Raw genomic sequence first — 17,636 nt, forward strand, 5'->3', positions numbered from 1 at the left:
ATAGTTGCACCTGTAAGATAATCACTTATAGTATAATATACTACTGTTGCCTGTTATTTACTAAAAAATATAAACAAAATGAATAATATAGAAACAATACTTCACTGTAAATATATCCACATACTCAAAAGCATTAACATTTAAATCAAATTTTTTCAAACGTCAGAGTAAGCACATGTCAAGGATGCGTTTTATAAACAGTTTCCTTGTTGGTTGTGTCTCGTTTTTGTCTAAATTGAAAAAGAGATAATGTCCTAAAAAAGTGTAAAACAAGTGTTTTAATATCTTTGTTGCCTAATGACTTTGATTTACGTATGATTATAAGAATTATCTTGTACTGTAACCTGTAATTTGTCTCTAAATATAACAATTAAGTTTTTATGTCAGTCGTCAACCAAAGTCCTCTAAATAACCTACAAGAGATTTTTTTGGTGGTATTTGATTGTGTAAATTGCAAAATGTAATAATTTTCGCGCGTATTAATGGATTAAACAGATTTACTTTTAATCTACCAACATAATATTCACTGAAATAGCTACATATTTGCTCCGGTTTATTTGTTATTTGTACAAGTGAAATACGTAAAGCCACTTATCAAGATTTAAATACTCAATAAGGAAATTCCTTGCAACTTTAAATTACGCGCATAATATTTATTTAGACGTAAAAATAATAATATTGACAATAGCTAAAAAAATTTCAGGCGAATAATAAAGATTCCTCTACCAAAACAACGTCACTCTTTCTTATCTTTTCAGAAACAGTAATACTTATTTGGAAATTAAAATACTCGTAACATTGATTATTTACTACAAACGGATGTACAGATGGGTGTTGTCCATAAATGACAAAGAGTGAAGATATCAGTATAATCTAAAATTTAAATAAGAGTCGATGCAAGATAATCCCACAATGAATGGGAATTATTATGCAGCGCTCGTATTTAGTAGGTTGCTTCATATTTGTTGTTCAAGAGAAACAAAATATTTTCTGCTTCACTCAAATTACAAAGCGTGCTCTAATGGGGGCAGAATTTGAAGAATCAATCGTCCACCATATAGCCCTGATTTAGTTCCCAGTGACTTCTTCCCACTGATACGCATACACCTTGGCCGCGAAATCCTCGAGATTGTCTTGCCTCGGCCGCAAGCGGCCTCGGCGACAGTTTATTTCTCGGTACGTTAAAGAATAATTTCGCGGCCTTGATATACAAATACATACTTTGTGGGACTTGAGTGTTTCTCGAGTGGAAACATTAATAACAAGAAAATTTGTTCACTGACGTACTTTGAGACTTCTAATGAGCTTGTCAATAAAAGATTTTATTACCGAACAGTTACCACAATGCTAATTTCTTACGCACACACACATTTACAAGAATCGGTGTGTTAAAGACAACATGATGACTCGTTACGCTGTTGATAGTATTTTCCTAAAGATATAAAAAACAATTCTACGATTAATCTATAAATATGTTTGTGCTAAAAATAAATAGTAGGTCCACTAAAAACGTCATTGGTGTTTTTCACCAGTAATTCAAATAACAGTGATATCCTTATTATCGGTTGATTGTTATTTGTCACTAATCCCGCTGCTGACAATACAAAGAATTAATGTTGTTTCGCCAGCTGCTAGCCATGTGGCTAAACGTTCTAAATAATTCCCAATAAAATGATTGATCATGATTTATTTCCTGTATTCTAGATTCATCATAAAACATTACATAAGTATTTCAAAATAGCTCTCTAACGACCTGATTTATGGCTCGTTATTGTCTCTGGTATAGAAAAAAAAGACTAGAAAAATTCAAACAATTGCATTTATTACCAATACATTTGATGAATTGTGCTATTGATAAACTTATAATTATTTTTTTTAATATCTCATACTTCGTAAATTAATTCAGTACAGCACTTCATCCAGGCAAGAAATAATCAATCAAAAATAATTTCAGTATACCAATTTCTCTGTTACTGTTGTTTTTTCTGTTAGTTCTCAACTACTTAAAACCTCTGAACAGGTCATTACATCAGATTACTTTCTTTGGAAAATATCTACATCTGAGCCGTAGCTATCAATTTCTACATAAAAATTGTGCACCCTGTATTTACTTTAGGTAGTAATATTTTCTTGCAGCTAACAGTTGCTAAGTTACCGATAATTTTGGGATTATCTTGATGTGATAGCAGCGCGTTCTATAAATTAAGTGCAGCGCAAACCTCAGCACTACCACAATATATTTATTCTGGCACCATGTAAAATTTGGTGGGTTAAAAAATTAACTGTTTTGGTAAAGTGAAGAAGAAGTGTTGGGAAAAATGCTGAGGTAAGCAAGTTTTAAAATATTTGTTTATGTCTTTTGCGCATCGCCTTTTGATGACGACTTTCAGAAAACAAGAGTTCTAGGAAGAGATTTGTTTCTGAACAAATAGTCAAACACCAGGAACAATGCAAAGCACTTTGGATTAGACCTAGTGAAATGATTTTTACAAATTAACAATCCTTCACGTCAAATACTGCGACATTATAAAATTTACTGAGAATGATTAAGTATTTCACGACTTTATGGCAAACTTTCAAAGACCAGAATACCGCCGCAATAATCTCTTGAATTGTTCGTCTTTTAAAAGAAATAATTACAGTTTGCCAAAAGATTTAGTTAGACTAAAGAGGTGTTAGAGTTTTTGTCAGTAAATACAATAAACTTGGATGTCCTGGAATTAGTTTTCGAAAAATTACAAACAAATATACACGCCTCGTGTTTCAAAACTGGTATAAATAGTAGCCTCAGGCCACAACAGTCAATCAGAACGAGCAAGTAAGAAGTGAAAATGAAGATCCTTGTGGTGCTCTTGGTGTCTTTGTACACCTGCCAAGCTGGCTTACCTGAGTCGTTAATCTCCGAGCAATGGACCAATTTCAAGGTAAATTAGTCTAGATTGTTATTCGAGGGTAATTGGTTGCTTTGCAGAGCTCCCACAGGCGTCGATTTATGAATCCGGTTGAAGAAGTCTTCAGGAAGCGCATCTTCCAGAAGAAATTGCAAGAGGTAGAGAACCACAACGAGAGATACAGGCAAGGTCTGGAAACCTACGAACTCGGGGTCAATCAGTTCTCGGATTACACCGAAGAAGAGTTGTTACCGTACACGCACGGCCTCCGATTACCATCCGAAACCCCAGAACCTTTAATCTCCATCGATGCCAACTCTTCGCTGGTTGCTCGAGCAACACTTCCCGCCTCCCTCGATTGGAGATCCCGTGGAGTGGTAACTCCAGTGAAGAACCAAGCAAGCTGCGGCTCTTGTTGGGCCTTTTCTACTGTAAGTCCTCCGCCACCTCCAAATCTCTCTCTCTACCTAGTCTTTGCAGACTGGAGCTCTGGAGTCCCATTACAAGATCCGCTACGGGTCCACCGTGACCCTCAGCGAACAGCAACTGGTAGATTGCGTCCCTGAAGCTCACGGGTGCAGTGGAGGTTGGATGGCTGACGCGTATATGTACATCGCTCGAAACGGGGGAATCAACTACGACAGAGACTACCCCTACGAGGCACGAGACAATGCTTGTCGGTACAGTTCTTCCAGAGCCAGAGTCTCCGTCAGAGGTTACGCTTATTTGACCGGACCGAATGAAGAGATGTTGAAAGATATGGTGGCCACTCAAGGTCCTGTTTCTGTCGCTTTTGATGCTGGTGGTAATTTCGCGGGGTACAGTGGTGGAGTCTACTACAACCCTTCGTGCTCCACCAATCAGTTTACTCATGCGGTGGTTATCGTGGGGTATGGTACGGAGAATGGACAGGATTATTGGTTGGTGAAGAACTCGTGGGGGTCCAATTGGGGACAAGGAGGGTACATTAAGATGGCAAGGAATAGAGGGAATAATTGCGGGATCGCCAGCAAAGCCAGCTACCCCGTCTTCTAAAGATGTTGATTTACAAGTTTCTTAGTAATTTCAATGTTAGCAGGTTTTTATCAAAATAAAAACCAAAACATAAATATCTGATTTTTATTTCGTCTGAAGTATCTCACTGTATCCACTTTAGATAAACCAGTTGAAGGTGTTATCACCGATATTGTCCACGTGGAATGAGTCCACACAGTAAGACTAAAATGAAGCCACAATTGCTCTTGTTCTTTGTTTTCTTGTGTAATTGTTCCGCGGGCAAGAATGAGTGGGAGATATTTAAGGTAAGTGCAAGATAGACTGTCAACGATCAACTGAAGAAACCTTCTAGGCAATACATCACAAAGCCTACCAAAACGAATCGGAAGACAATTTTCGAAAATCAATTTTTTTGAGCAATTTGGAACTCATCGAGAGTCACAATAGAAAGTACGACCAAGGTCTGGTCTCTTACAGTCTACAAATAAACCACTTTGCGGACCACACCGTCGAAGAGCTAACTCGAGGGTCGCGTCCCAGCACCAAGCCCCACAAGAAATCTTCTAAAGCTAGTCCAAGAGCTGAAGTCCCTGACAGCATCGACTGGCGAGATTTCGGAGTCATCACTCCCATAGTAGACCAAGACATTTGCCTCACCTGCTGGGCCTTCGCCGTGGTACGTATCTCCATTTTCTCCACACTCCATGTCTTCTTCTGTCTTTTAGGTTGCAGCTCTAGAAGGCCACGTCGGGATCCATCTCGGTGTCAAAAACGAGACCCTCAGCGAGGAGAATCTTGTGGACTGCGTCTATTCGGATTTTGAGTGCAAGGAAGAAATGGAGAGGAGCGCCCTTGAAGACTGTTACGAGTACATCCTCGACAATGGTGGGATTGACACTGCGGCGTCTTACCCTTACGACAAAGAGATGGAGGAGTGCCGCTTCAAACCGGAGAATGTTGGGGCGCAGATCAAAGACTACGTCACGATTGCTGAAGGAGATGAGGAGGAGATGAAGACTGTAGTTGGGACGATTGGACCGGTTTCGGTCATCATCACTGCTGATTTTACCTTCATGGTGTATCAGAAAGGAGTGTATTATAAGGAGGATTGTGTCAATACGAAGGAACCGTACAACCACGCGGTTACTGTGGTCGGGTATGGCACTGAAGATGGGCAAGATTATTGGTTGGTGAAGAACGAATGGGGACTCACTTTCGGGGATCAGGGGTACATCAAGATGGCAAGGAATAGGGAAAACAATTGCGGGATTGCTACGTACGCTACCTATCCGATAGTTTGAGAGTGACTTGTAATAAAAAGTAGAATAAGAAAATAAGGAATTATAGAGTTTATTTCACATACTAAATAAACCGAGCACCGTGGCCGCGTGAGATGTGCCACCGGTTTCAACTCGGGAGGTCCGGGGTTCAAATCCCTGACCGGACTGTTGTTGCAAAAGGTTTTTTTTCAAAGCTCTAATCCCGTGGACTCATTCATAAACACAAGAAAGCTAATGCTGCTGCAGTGACCACATCCTCAGAAAGCATCCACTTTGACAGTGGGCGCCAATAACGGTCTTCAAGTTCGAAAAGCCCTCAAGTCATAACAGAGTCCAGTTTTTTTTTTTATTAAATAATCAAAAGTGTCCCATACTTCTCCAGTATGGTCTATTCATTTTAGTTGATAGTTATCGGTGCAGTTCAATCACAGACATCTTCAAGGCTGACTCGATTACAAAGGTTCTTGATTGCACAATATTTTGCCCGTCATTGTCACCTGTTTTTACCAGATAGACATTATATAAATAAAATGATCTCTAAAGTCACATTCATTTTTTTTTCATTCATTGGTGATTTATTTGTCGAAACACTAAAAATATGAAGTGGTTTCTTCTTTTAATCATTTCGATTAGTGCAGTTTTTGCTTCTCCAGATTGGGACTCTTTTAAGGTTTGTAAATTGAAACAATTGAAAATCTCGTTACCTAGAGCTTCCAGGAGAAACACCACAAAATCTACAAAAATGAAAAAGAAGAAAACTATCGCAAACAAATCTTCTTGAAGAATTTGAAAGTAATTGAAGAGCATAACGAAAAGTACGCCCAAGGACTCTCTACTTACTCAGTTGGAGTCAACAACCTTGCAGACCTCACTCATGAAGAAATCGTCTTTTGATCTCAAGGGTTCTCCTGACGACGCAATCTCAGTGTTGGATCTTCACCGGTTCCCAAATTTATTCCGCGGGATGATGTACCAGAAAGCATCGACTGGAGAGATTACGGTGTGGTCACACCCATCGCAAACCAAAAAAGGTGCATGAGCTGTTGGGCCTTTGCTATCGTAAGACCTCCACCCTCATATCTTGACTCCCTTCCATTCGTAAATATTTCAGATAGCTACTGGGGAATCACACGTCGGCATCTACGAAAGGCGAAATTGTAGTCTGTGTGGATCCCACCTTCGACTGTATGCAAGATTTCGATCCTCAGGCCCTTGATAACACTTATCAGTACATAATCGACAACGAAGGAATCGATTTGATCGAGTCGTACTCCAACGAGTACCAGACTGTTGGAAGTTGTCGTTTTAAGCGCGAAAATGTGGGTGCCACTATCAAAGCTTATGCTAATATTACTGAAGGCGACGAGGAAGAATTGAAAGCTGTTGTTGGTACTGTTGGACCGGTGACTGTCACGTTTACTACTGACTTTGCTTGGGATTTTTATCACAAGGGAGTTTATTACAATGATGATTGTATGAATACGGACGAGATTTTTAATCATGCGGCTGTTGTGGTAGGGTATGGTAATGAAGATGGTGAAGATTACTGGTTGGTTAAAAATTCATGGGGTACCTATTTTGGGCAAGAAGGATATATAAAGATGGCAAGAAATCGAGACAATAATTGTGGAATTGCGTCAATCGCGCGATATCCGCTCATGTAGATATTATCTTGTAACAGTTTTCTATAGATTTAATCTGATCAATGTACAAAATTTATAAATGAATTGTATAGATTGGTCGGCCAATGAACGGGCTCCGTTCGTGCCAGGTTTGGTCCCAACTTTCCCCTAAATAGGTGACGCTGGCCAAATTCGTCCCACTTTCGTTCACGCTCTAAACGTGTTCGTTTCGTTCTCTCCTCTTCTTTCTCTCTCTATAAAAAAGACTGCGGTTCCGCTAAAACGAGCTGGACAAAAAATATTTTTTTCACGATCGGGAGTAGAAATCAACTTTTCGGATGTCAACATCGTGACAGAAGTAGAGCATTTTCTCCCTAGGGAGCAAATATTTGCAAATACTTGCTCCCTAGGGAGTTTTCATTTTTTTGACAGTTGTGACAAAAATCTAATGGGAGTTTTCATTTTTTTTGACTGTTGTGACAAAAATCTAATTGTGTTGTCAAGGCAACTACTAATTCCATTAAATTCATCGAAAGATGACAACTCATTTGTCATCATTTTTTTATTCTTAAAATTTGAGATTTTTGTGCTGTTTCTACTCCCTACCGTGAAAAAAATAGTATATATACTTCTGGAGAGAATGCTCATTTTTCCCTCGGTGCTTTGTAGCCCTCGGGCTTCGCCCTCTGGCTACAAACTGCACCTTAGGAAAAATCATGCATTTCTCTCCCTCAATATATAATATACTATTTTTCACTACTAGTCTCAGAAGGCGTCATTATTGACTCTCGAACCGACCCCAGAAGTAGAATTTCTCTCCCTAGGTTAATAATGAACAGCCGTCACTTAGCAACGAAAGATTTTCGTTGATTTCATTGGTTAACGTAGACGATTTTCATAGCAACCGTTGAAAAATGAGAACTCGGATCGTCGCATCAGACAAAATAATTTTACTAATAATTATTATCAGAAAGGGTTTTAACGTATCTAGTAGTGAAAAAAATAGTATATACAGGGTGATCCAATTTTTTTTTTAATGCTCTAGCAACTTTATTTCTTGTCCGATTTCAATAAGCGATATATCAAATGAAACGGCGTTTAAGGGACTATGAACTGCCATATAAAACTTATTTTTTAAAGAAGCAGTTTAAGTGGGGTGATATTTAACTTTCTTATTTTAAATTGTGACATATGTTTTTCATTACTTATTTTTAAAGTCACTATTTTTCTAAACATTGCTGTATAAAAATATTATTTGTTTTTTGAAAAGTTATGAAGAAATAAAAATGTTTAATAAATAATAATTGAGACATTTTAATGAAAAAGCGAATAAAATCAAGTTGCTTTCTACAGCATTTGTTACGCAAAGAATTTGACAAGTTGTTAAAATTGTATTTCCTCGTAATCGTGAGTAAAAATGAATACCTTTGAAGAAATGACCGACATGCTACAGGCGTATTTTGAGTGTGAAAAATGTGCACAGGCCGCTGAATTGTCAAATTCTTTGTATAACAAATGCTCTAGCTGACAGGTCTCACAAAGCAACTTGATTTTAATCGCTTTTTCACTAAAATGTCATTTTTAATTCTTAATTTTTTTTCAAAAAATAAATAATATTTTTGTACAGCAATGTTTAGAAAAATAGTGACTTTAAAAATTATATTATATTATATTATATGGCAGTTCATGGTCCCTTAAACGCCTTTTCATTTGATATTTCGCTTGTTAAAATCGGACAAGAAATAAAGTTGCTAGAGCTTTTAAATTTTTTTTTGGATCACCCTGTATAAACCACGGTGGAGAAGTCCCTTATAGCCTTCGCGCCTTAGAACCCTCGGCACGCCTCGGGCTCTAATCTTGGCGCTCTGGCTATAATCATGAACTTCTTCACCTTGGTGTATAATATACTATTATTTGCTTCTTACAAAAGAAAAAAATACTAATTTTTAAAAAAGTATGACGTGATATAAAAGATAGATAACATTAGCATACTCGTATTGTAAATATGCCTATAAAAATTAATTGTGAAATTATATTAGGTACGAGTATGTAAACATTTTGAAAACATAATAAATTATTTGATAGATAATTAAGTATAGTGAAATTTTTTTAATAAACAATTGTCAGTGTCAAAATGAAGTAAAAACCATACTGTACCACCCTAAAATTTGAACATATGGAGCAGCTGTATAACAATTTGACACCAAATCATGGTTAAGGTTATGTTCACTTCACTTCCCGTACCTTTCTTCCGTGAATTCATTTTCAAAACAAATTTAAAGAGAAATCAGGAGAAACCTTTTCGAATTTGAAATAAACTCTCGCTCGTTAGGGCGCAGGCTCAGTTACATAAAAAAATGTTGACACTCAATGTGACCAATCGTATTATCATGAAAATCACAGTTTGGCTCATACCAACAAGACAACGTTTTGACAATTGTTTATTAAAAAAATTCAACTATATGTAATTCTGTTACCCTTTTCCTTCATTCACTTTCGTTTCAAATTATTTCGTATAACAATTATCATATCGTTTTGTTTCGGAATTTTGGTGTTCCCTTAAAAAAGTTGCTCACTATTTAAAATACATAAGTGTAATTTCGAAAAATGAAAGGAGCCAATTTTGTTCATCCACGTTGACTGTCACAATATTTAAAAATAACAATTTAATTAGACAATAATATTTTTGTGACATCTAGAATTATTTATTACTAAATTGTTTTTCAAGATTTAATCTTGTCTGTTGATCTTATGTTGAAATGATACAGTCTAGACTCACAAAATGTCTGCTCTTAGAGTCAGAAACTGGAAATGAGTCAGCTGAAATGGATAAGTTGTTATAAAATTTGAAGATTTGTCAAAAAAAATAGTTAAATTGAATTAAAAGAGATTGACAACAAAGTTACAGAATGAACAACAGAACAAAAAAAAAGCATACCAAATAAAATGTGATGTATATAAAACAACAACACTTTCAATAAGATTTTAATCCCTAATTTAAACATTACTCTAAATCTTGTTTAAATTACGATAAGAAGTGTTCAAACAATTCGTAGGCAAACAGGGTGTGGTTTTTCTTTCTGTCACAAACGTAACTCTGACGTTTTCTTCCAAGGAGGTTAAAGTAAGAGGAGGGAAAGCGCCCTATGCTGGTAATGCATTGAAAGTGATGCCAATCTTTCCTTCTCCAGCAACCTTTTATGACCGCGAACGTCCTTGAACGGCCCACCGGGTATCGCATCGCTTTGGCGCCAGTGGCGTTCCTTAAACCCCCGCAACAAGGTGTTAAGCGTTTTTATGTTACAACAAATGCTCCAGTGCGCCCCGTCATGTACTTATAGTTTTTTCTGAATTATAAATTTACTTCTTTTATTTTTGTTAATTTTTTTCATGTACTTTATGTTACAAATTACAATAAATGCATCTGTGCGCCCCGTCTTTTATACGCCACTGGTACCATCCCCACCAACCACCCTTGTTTAGCAACCTTCTATGGCTCTGCACGATTTGGCGGGTGGCATCACTTTTTCAAACTTGCTTTCCCTCCTCTTACTTTAACCTCCTTGTTTTCTTCAGATACATAACCTCACTTTTATAATCATAATTCTCTTTTAACTAGGGACATTATTTACATTATTATAAAGTAAAAACCTTTTTGTAACAGATCGGATTCGTTTATCTGACCGGTCCTGATGAGGATTTGTTGGCAGATATGGTGACCACGAAGGGCTGCTGCCGTTGCTGCAGCTTTCAAGGCCGAAGGCGATTTCAGTGATTACAGCGATGGGGTTTACTACAATCCCGACTGCGATTCCAACAAGTTCACACACGCAATGCTCATCTAACGATTGGTTGGCGAAGAAATCGTGGGGTCCTTCATCCTGAATGGAGACTGGAAGGGTATTTCAAGATCGCGCGTAACCGTGACAATAATTGCACTCCCGTTTTGACAGCAGATTTTTGACAAGCTCCATAAAGAAACCGATGTTAACTGCAATGTACAAATACTTAAATAAAATTTTATTAGTTGCATATGTGCATTTCTTTTTTGTCATTTAAAGATGTGTATCAAGAAATGAACGTTGAGAAGCTCTTCGTTGTCAATTGCTGTTCTTTGTTTCTGGAAACAAAGCCAAAATTGGAAAAATTGCTGACAAAGTTGTCGCATTTTCTACATTGGAGGTACTATCACGATCATAAAATTTTGGACATCAAACTTCTGTCACATTAAAAAAATTACTCTAAATCATGCTTTATTGAAACTGTCACATGAAAGATGAAATTGTTGTCAATTTGACACAGTTTAAAATATAATTTTTTTAATATGCGAGTACATTTGGGTATTTGTTTTATATTTTTTATTAATTAAAACCTTGTTCTATTCCATTTGTCTGATTTTTACAACTTTTTGAATATTTTCTCGGTAAATCTGACATTCACATTTTCAAAATTGACACAATCAAAATTGAGGTTATTAATACATAAGGGTCGTTTTAGAATGTATGACAGCACGATGACATTAGTGTCAAAAATTTTTTGATCGCAATAGTAATAGTTGCTAAATTACCGATAATTTTGAGCTGATTTTCATCTGATAAGAGCTCATTCTACAAGGTTATTCTAAATGATTGTAGTCGAAGCAAGCCATGCCCATGTTATAAAATTTTTGCTGCCTCACTATGAACTGTCAGTTTTTGTCACTGTCATTGTCATTTTTTAGGTGAAAAGTGCGATGATGAGAATTGTATTTATTTCTTTTTAAATTAACGATTGAATCTAACAATACGTGTGAACGGTGTATATTCACTTAGTCACATTATTTTGAAAAATTTTATATAGAGCGGCAACCATAAATTTTACATTCAGTTTTTACACCAACTTGGATTACAGTTGGCTTCAAAAAAAACGGGAAATGAAATTTGACCTAATGTGAATTGGAAATTTAAATTATCAATTTATGTCAATTTGTGTCTGTTTGACAGTATTTGTACTGTATTTGTGCGTGTGTGTATAAGTGCGGTTTTTTAACCTAAATTCTAAAAGGCCGTTTCAAACTATACAAATTTAATAAATTCTGACAGTTCCCGTTTTTTTTTAAGCCAACCGTACAATCATTTAGAATAACCCTGTATATGAGAAGTGCAACAAGATTTCTAGGATTTATTTCGGAACAAATAATAAAACACGAATAACAATGTAAAGTGTTTAATATAGAAATCTTTATGACCTAATCCGGCTAAACAATTTTGATAAGCCGGTACTTCTTCGCACCAAAAATTGAGAGATTGCAAAATTTACTTCCAGGAACTCTTCTCACAGACAGAAATATATACAACGTAATCTCTTTAACTGTCCGTTTTTGAAACGGAAATATTTCAGTTTGCCAAAATATTTGGTTAGATTTAGGATGACACGCCTCGGGTTTCAAAACTGGTATAAATACAAATTTCCAGCCGCAACAGTCAAACAGAACGAGCGAAAATGAAGATTCTTGTGGTGCTCTTGTTGTCTTTGTACGCTTGCCAAGCTAGCTTACCCGAGTCGGTAGTCCCCGACGAATGGAGCAATTTCAAGGTAAATTAGTCTAGATTGGTATTCGAGGCTAATTCGTTGCTTTGCAGAACTTACACAGGCGTCGATTTATGAATCCGGTCGAAGAAGTCTTCAGGGAGCGCATCTTCGAGAAGAAATTGCAAGAGGTGGAGAACCACAACGAAAGATACCGACAAGGTCTGGAAACCTACGAACTCGGCGTCAATCAGTTCTCCGATTACACCGAAGAAGAGTTGACACCGTACACACATGGGCTCCTACTACCATCCGAAGCCCCAGAACCTTTAATCTCCATCGATGCCAACTCTTCGCTGGTGGCAAGAGCAAGGCTTCCCGCCTCATTCGATTGGAGAACCCGTGGAGTGGTAACTCCAGTGAAGAACCAAGCAAGCTGCGGCTCTTGTTGGGCCTTTTCCACTGTAAGTCCTCCGCCACCCCCAAATCTCTCTCAACCTAATCTTTGCAGGTTGGAGCTCTAGAGGCTCATTACAGGATCCGCTACGGGCGCACTGTGACCCTCAGCGAACAGCAACTGGTGGATTGCGTCCCACACGGGTGCAGAGGAGGTTGGATGCCTAACGCATACTTGTACATCGCTGGAAACGGGGGAATAAACTACGACAGAGACTACCGCTACGAGGCTCGAGACAATGCTTGTCGGTACAGTTCTTCCAGAGCCAGAGTCTCCGTCAGAGGTTACGCTTATTTGACAGGACCGAATGAAGAGATGTTGAAAGATATGGTGGTCACTCAAGGTCCTGTTTCTGTCGCTTTTGATTCTGGTGGTAATTTCGCGGGGTACAGGGGTGGGGTCTACTACAATCCTAGGTGCTCCACTAATAAGTTTAGTCATGCTGTGGTTATCGTGGGGTATGGTAGGGAGAATGGACAGGATTATTGGTTGGTGAAGAATTCGTGGGGGTCGAATTGGGGACAAGGAGGGTACGTTAAGATGGCGAGGAATAGAGGGAATCATTGCGGGATCGCCAGCCACGCCAGCTACCCTGTCTTCTAAAGATGTTAATTTACAAGTTTTATAGTAATTTCAATGTTATTCACGTTTTTGTGCAAATAAAATACTACAACATAAATATCTGATTTTTATTTCTTTTTCACTTTTGAATTTGTGTTTCTATTGTAGAATGTGGAAATACTGAGCCACAAATTACAACAAATTTTATTTCAGATACCAAAATACAATATATCCTTTTGTATCATACTTCAGCTCTAGCAAAGATGCGACAAAATGAATTCAGAATTTCTGGGGAATTTTATGGTGGTTGGCAAAAAACGATTGAACCTTCGATGTTGGCGCCTATTGGCTGACGCTGCCAGACGCCTCTAAACTTTAGAGGATTCTGGCAGGGGAGTCTGGCAGTACCAACATGATAACCGTAAATTATACTATAGTGTTTTTGGTTTCACAATGGAGCTATTGTGAACGCAAATTGTAAAAATTATTTTGTTGATTGACGTAGACTGTTTCAACATTTAACAACAACAATTTAATCTTACACTGATATTTTTGTGATATCTACAATTATTAGTGAATTATTATTTTAAGATTTAATCTTTTAATCTATTGATCTTAAATTCAAGTGAATTGAAGTCCAGACTCACAAAATATCTATGCTCAGATCTATGAATTTTTTCACTCTTGTAGATCGTTTCTTTACTTCATATACTTTGACATTTCTTTCAAATATATAACCTGACTTTACTGTAATTTAAGTCATGACTTTAAGGTTAAAACAATTATGTGAGACTAAGAAAACTCTTGTTGGTTCGTTTTAAAAAGAACTATTTTCACTAGAAATCATAATTCACACGCTATTTGTTTTCTGAATAAATGACGTTGACATTTATGTTTTGACAGCTGATGGAGGTACGCCATACGTTAAAGCAAACAAAAGCAAGCACCAGGCCACTTCACCATATGTGTTTTTAAACGTTATTTATAAATAGCGTCTAAGAAACTTCTCATAAGAGTTTTTGAGAACACTAAGACATTCAACTATAGTCCATTCAAAAATCAAAAAACCACCAACGTCGCATTTTCCTAGATAATTATTATCGGCAACAATGTCTATACTTGGGCCAACCAACAGATATAGTAATAAAAAAAGGGGGATGTGGCCTAGTTGCGTAGAGCGATATACGCCGAAGCCTGTTTCACAATGAAGCAGGTTCTTTGCCATTTGTCATTCTTATAAGTCTTGAAAAAAAAAACAATTTTGTAATACAAATCGAAAAATGCCAAGGAAAACAAACAAACATAAACACGTGGTCAAACTCTCGAAACGAAGTTAAAACGAATGAGATGCCGGATGCCGTCAAGTAATTTTTGTGGATGTACATCAGGCTTTCGAAAATCAGCGCACGTTTTGAATAAGCCAATTGGAAGCTGCTATTTAAAATACGCGGGCACTAGGGGGAGGTTTTATTACTATATCTGTTGGTTGGCCCAAGTATAGTGTAAAATTTGGTGAGAATTGTAATTTTGAGGTTAAGTATTTATTAAGTGTCTTGTTTTTCTGGGCATGTTTAAGCAAAAATAATAAAAATTAATAAATAACCGAATCATACTGAGCAATAATAAAACAATTTGAACGAAATTTCAAGCAATTGAATTTTATTTTTAATCAAATGTCATAATTTATAGTTACAAACATTGCAAGAAAAATAACTACCTAGGGTTTTTTAAATTTTACCAACCTAAAGCAACAGGTGGTGGTTTTTTGATTTTTGAATGGACTTTACGATGAAATGTTTTTAGATATTGGTTTAAATTGAGAACTTCATCTTACCAACAAATAAAAACCGAAAAAAGATTTAACTTTAATTTAACTATTGTTAACAATTCTTCATCACGTTTCACCATGAGAGCAACGAACAAGCATGTTTACAAAAACTGGACAATGGGTCCTTGACAATTTTCTCAAGAACTGTCACATGATTTAATCTCATGACCGCGACATAAAGATGCTTCAGACTAATAGGTTTCCGTTAATTCTATACATTTAATCAAATTTTGATCTTATCGTTAAAAAACGACTTCAGAAATATAGAAGTGTAGCCCCGCCCCTTTATCACAGATATATAGCAGATATAAAGCACCCTTCTTTACACGAGAGAACTAAATCTAGTGTTCGAAAAGTTGTCCAAAATGAAAGTCTTGGTAATTTTGGCCATCACCATTTACGCCACTTCTGCTACCTTGTCGAGCGAATTCGTGGCAGAAAAATGGGAGAATTTCAAGGTAAGTGTTAAATGATAATTCTTTGAAGCAAAACTATAATCACTGGTACTTAGACGTCGTACTCAAGAAGCTACGTCAACGCCAAGGAAGAAGCCTTCCGAAAACAAATCTTCCAGAAGAAACTAGAGCGTTTTGAAGAACACAACGAGAAATTCAGACAAGGTTTGGTGACTTATACCCTTGGAATCAACAAATTTGCCGACATGACAGAAGAAGAAATGAAACCGTACACCCATGGCCTGGTCCAACCTGCTCAACTGCCCAAACCGCTTTTCGAAATCAAATCTAGAGAAGATTTAGGCTTGGATGCTGTCGGCGAACATCCTGCCAGTTTCGACTGGAGAGACCAAGGAATGGTCACTCCTGTAAAGGACCAAGGAGACTGCGGTTCCTGTTGGGCGTTTTCTAGCGTAAGCACTTTCACTCTGCACAAGAAACAATTTTTTCAAAATTCAATTATATTAGACTGGAGCTATTGAATCCCAAATGAAGATCGCCCAAGGGGCCAGCTTGGACATCTCCCTCAGCGAACAACAACTAGTAGATTGCGTCAACGAAGGTTCATGCGATGGAGGTTGGATGACCGATGCCTTCACCTATATCGCAGATAACGGCGGAATCGACTCAGAAGAGGCGTACCCCTACGAAATGAAAAACGGACATTGCCACTATGATGTCAACACTGTGGCTGCCAGGATCACCAAATACGATTATTTATCCGTTCCCGATGAGGATCTTTTGGCAGATATGGTGGCTACCAAGGGCCCAGTTGCTGTAGCTTTCGATGCTGAAGGCGACTTCGGTTATTACAGTGGGGGTGTTTACTACGACTCCTATTGCGTTACTGACAGCTTCACGCATGCTGTACTCATTGTTGGTTATGGAAACGAGAACGGACAAGATTATTGGTTGGTGAAGAACTCGTGGGGTCCTGAATGGGGACTAGAGGGGTACTTTAAGATCGCGCGAAACGCAAACAACCACTGTGGTATCGCCAGCAAGGCCAGCATTCCAGTCTTGTAATAAATTATTGACAAGCTCAATAAGCAAACTGATGTAAAATGGAATATAAAAACAAATAATTACACTATAAAATATTACACTTTTGTAGATTTCTTGTGACATGAAATTGTCGCTAGCTAAGGGTACACTCCTAAAGCACTTAGTTGATGGGACTGTATAAATTTACCTTATTCTCCACTAATAACCTTACGGACGGTCAATACAGGGTGTTTTTGAAATGCGTGCAGAAATTTTAACCACGAGCTACTGGCTTCATGTAGAACTCGGAAAAAGTATTTTTTGAGCTACAATTTTTTTTAATTGCTTTTAGTATTCTACGTTGTCAAACAACCTCCTAGGTAAAATTTCGGCACATTTTAAAAATACACCCTGTATATCATATTTTATAAAACGTACACCAGTGCGGTTTCCTTGTTTTAAAGCATATTTCCTATAGGTTACTTCGCATTGGCGTACATTTTATAAAACATGATATACAGGGTGTATTTTTAAAATGTGCCAAAATTTTACCTACGAGGTTGTAGGACAACGTAGAAAACTAAATGCAATTTTAAAAAAAATTGTAGCTCAAAAAATAAATGTCATTTTATTTTTTGACATTAAATTTTTTAAATATTTTTTCCGAGTTTTACATGAAGCCAGTAGCTCGTGATTAAAATTTCTGCATGCATTTCAAAAACACCCTGTATTCTTGCTCCTTGCTAAATTTGATGGTGGATTATTTATTTACATAGTTAAGAAAATAAAATGTTTTGCCAAAAGATTTATTTAGACGCAAGAGATGTTTGTTGTCACCAAATATCATAAACTTATACATCCTGGAATTATTTTTCGGAAAATATTATCGATTACTGGTTGGTTAAAAATTCTTGTGGTATTTATTTTTGTCAAAAGGGGTGCATTAAAATGAGGCGAAATCGGGACAATAATTATGGAATTGCATCACCATTGCACGGGACTCGCTCATGTAAAATTTATCTTACAACAGTGTTATCCACAGATTTAATCAGAA

General features: G+C 37.1%; 4 protein-coding genes and 1 pseudogene across 4 annotated transcripts; all 5 read left to right on the forward strand.

Annotated features, from left to right (window-relative positions):
* Nucleotides 1-2,772: 2,772 nt before the first annotated feature.
* On the forward strand, nucleotides 2,773-4,000 carry LOC138124921 (digestive cysteine proteinase 1-like). The gene is made up of 3 exons (XM_069040115.1): nucleotides 2,773-2,924; nucleotides 2,972-3,322; nucleotides 3,372-4,000. Exons 1-3 carry the CDS (start codon nucleotides 2,832-2,834, stop codon nucleotides 3,924-3,926), a joined length of 999 nt encoding a protein of 332 aa, XP_068896216.1. The 5' UTR covers nucleotides 2,773-2,831; the 3' UTR covers nucleotides 3,927-4,000.
* A 36-nt stretch (nucleotides 4,001-4,036) lies between these two features.
* Nucleotides 4,037-5,231, forward strand: LOC138124924 (crustapain-like). The gene is made up of 3 exons (XM_069040119.1): nucleotides 4,037-4,192; nucleotides 4,240-4,563; nucleotides 4,613-5,231. Exons 1-3 carry the CDS (start codon nucleotides 4,091-4,093, stop codon nucleotides 5,186-5,188), a joined length of 1,002 nt encoding a protein of 333 aa, XP_068896220.1. The 5' UTR covers nucleotides 4,037-4,090; the 3' UTR covers nucleotides 5,189-5,231.
* A 473-nt stretch (nucleotides 5,232-5,704) lies between these two features.
* Nucleotides 5,705-6,831, forward strand: LOC138124925 (crustapain-like; annotated as a pseudogene).
* A 5,373-nt stretch (nucleotides 6,832-12,204) lies between these two features.
* Nucleotides 12,205-13,433, forward strand: LOC138124922 (digestive cysteine proteinase 1-like). The gene is made up of 3 exons (XM_069040116.1): nucleotides 12,205-12,363; nucleotides 12,411-12,761; nucleotides 12,809-13,433. Exons 1-3 carry the CDS (start codon nucleotides 12,271-12,273, stop codon nucleotides 13,355-13,357), a joined length of 993 nt encoding a protein of 330 aa, XP_068896217.1. The 5' UTR covers nucleotides 12,205-12,270; the 3' UTR covers nucleotides 13,358-13,433.
* A 1,992-nt stretch (nucleotides 13,434-15,425) lies between these two features.
* Nucleotides 15,426-16,701, forward strand: LOC138124920 (digestive cysteine proteinase 2-like). The gene is made up of 3 exons (XM_069040114.1): nucleotides 15,426-15,601; nucleotides 15,655-16,011; nucleotides 16,067-16,701. Exons 1-3 carry the CDS (start codon nucleotides 15,509-15,511, stop codon nucleotides 16,622-16,624), a joined length of 1,008 nt encoding a protein of 335 aa, XP_068896215.1. The 5' UTR covers nucleotides 15,426-15,508; the 3' UTR covers nucleotides 16,625-16,701.
* Nucleotides 16,702-17,636: the final 935 nt, after the last annotated feature.

The sequence above is a fragment of the Tenebrio molitor genome, chromosome 2 (assembly GCF_963966145.1).
Source record: "Tenebrio molitor chromosome 2, icTenMoli1.1, whole genome shotgun sequence".
Lineage (NCBI taxonomy): Eukaryota > Metazoa > Arthropoda > Insecta > Coleoptera > Tenebrionidae > Tenebrio > Tenebrio molitor.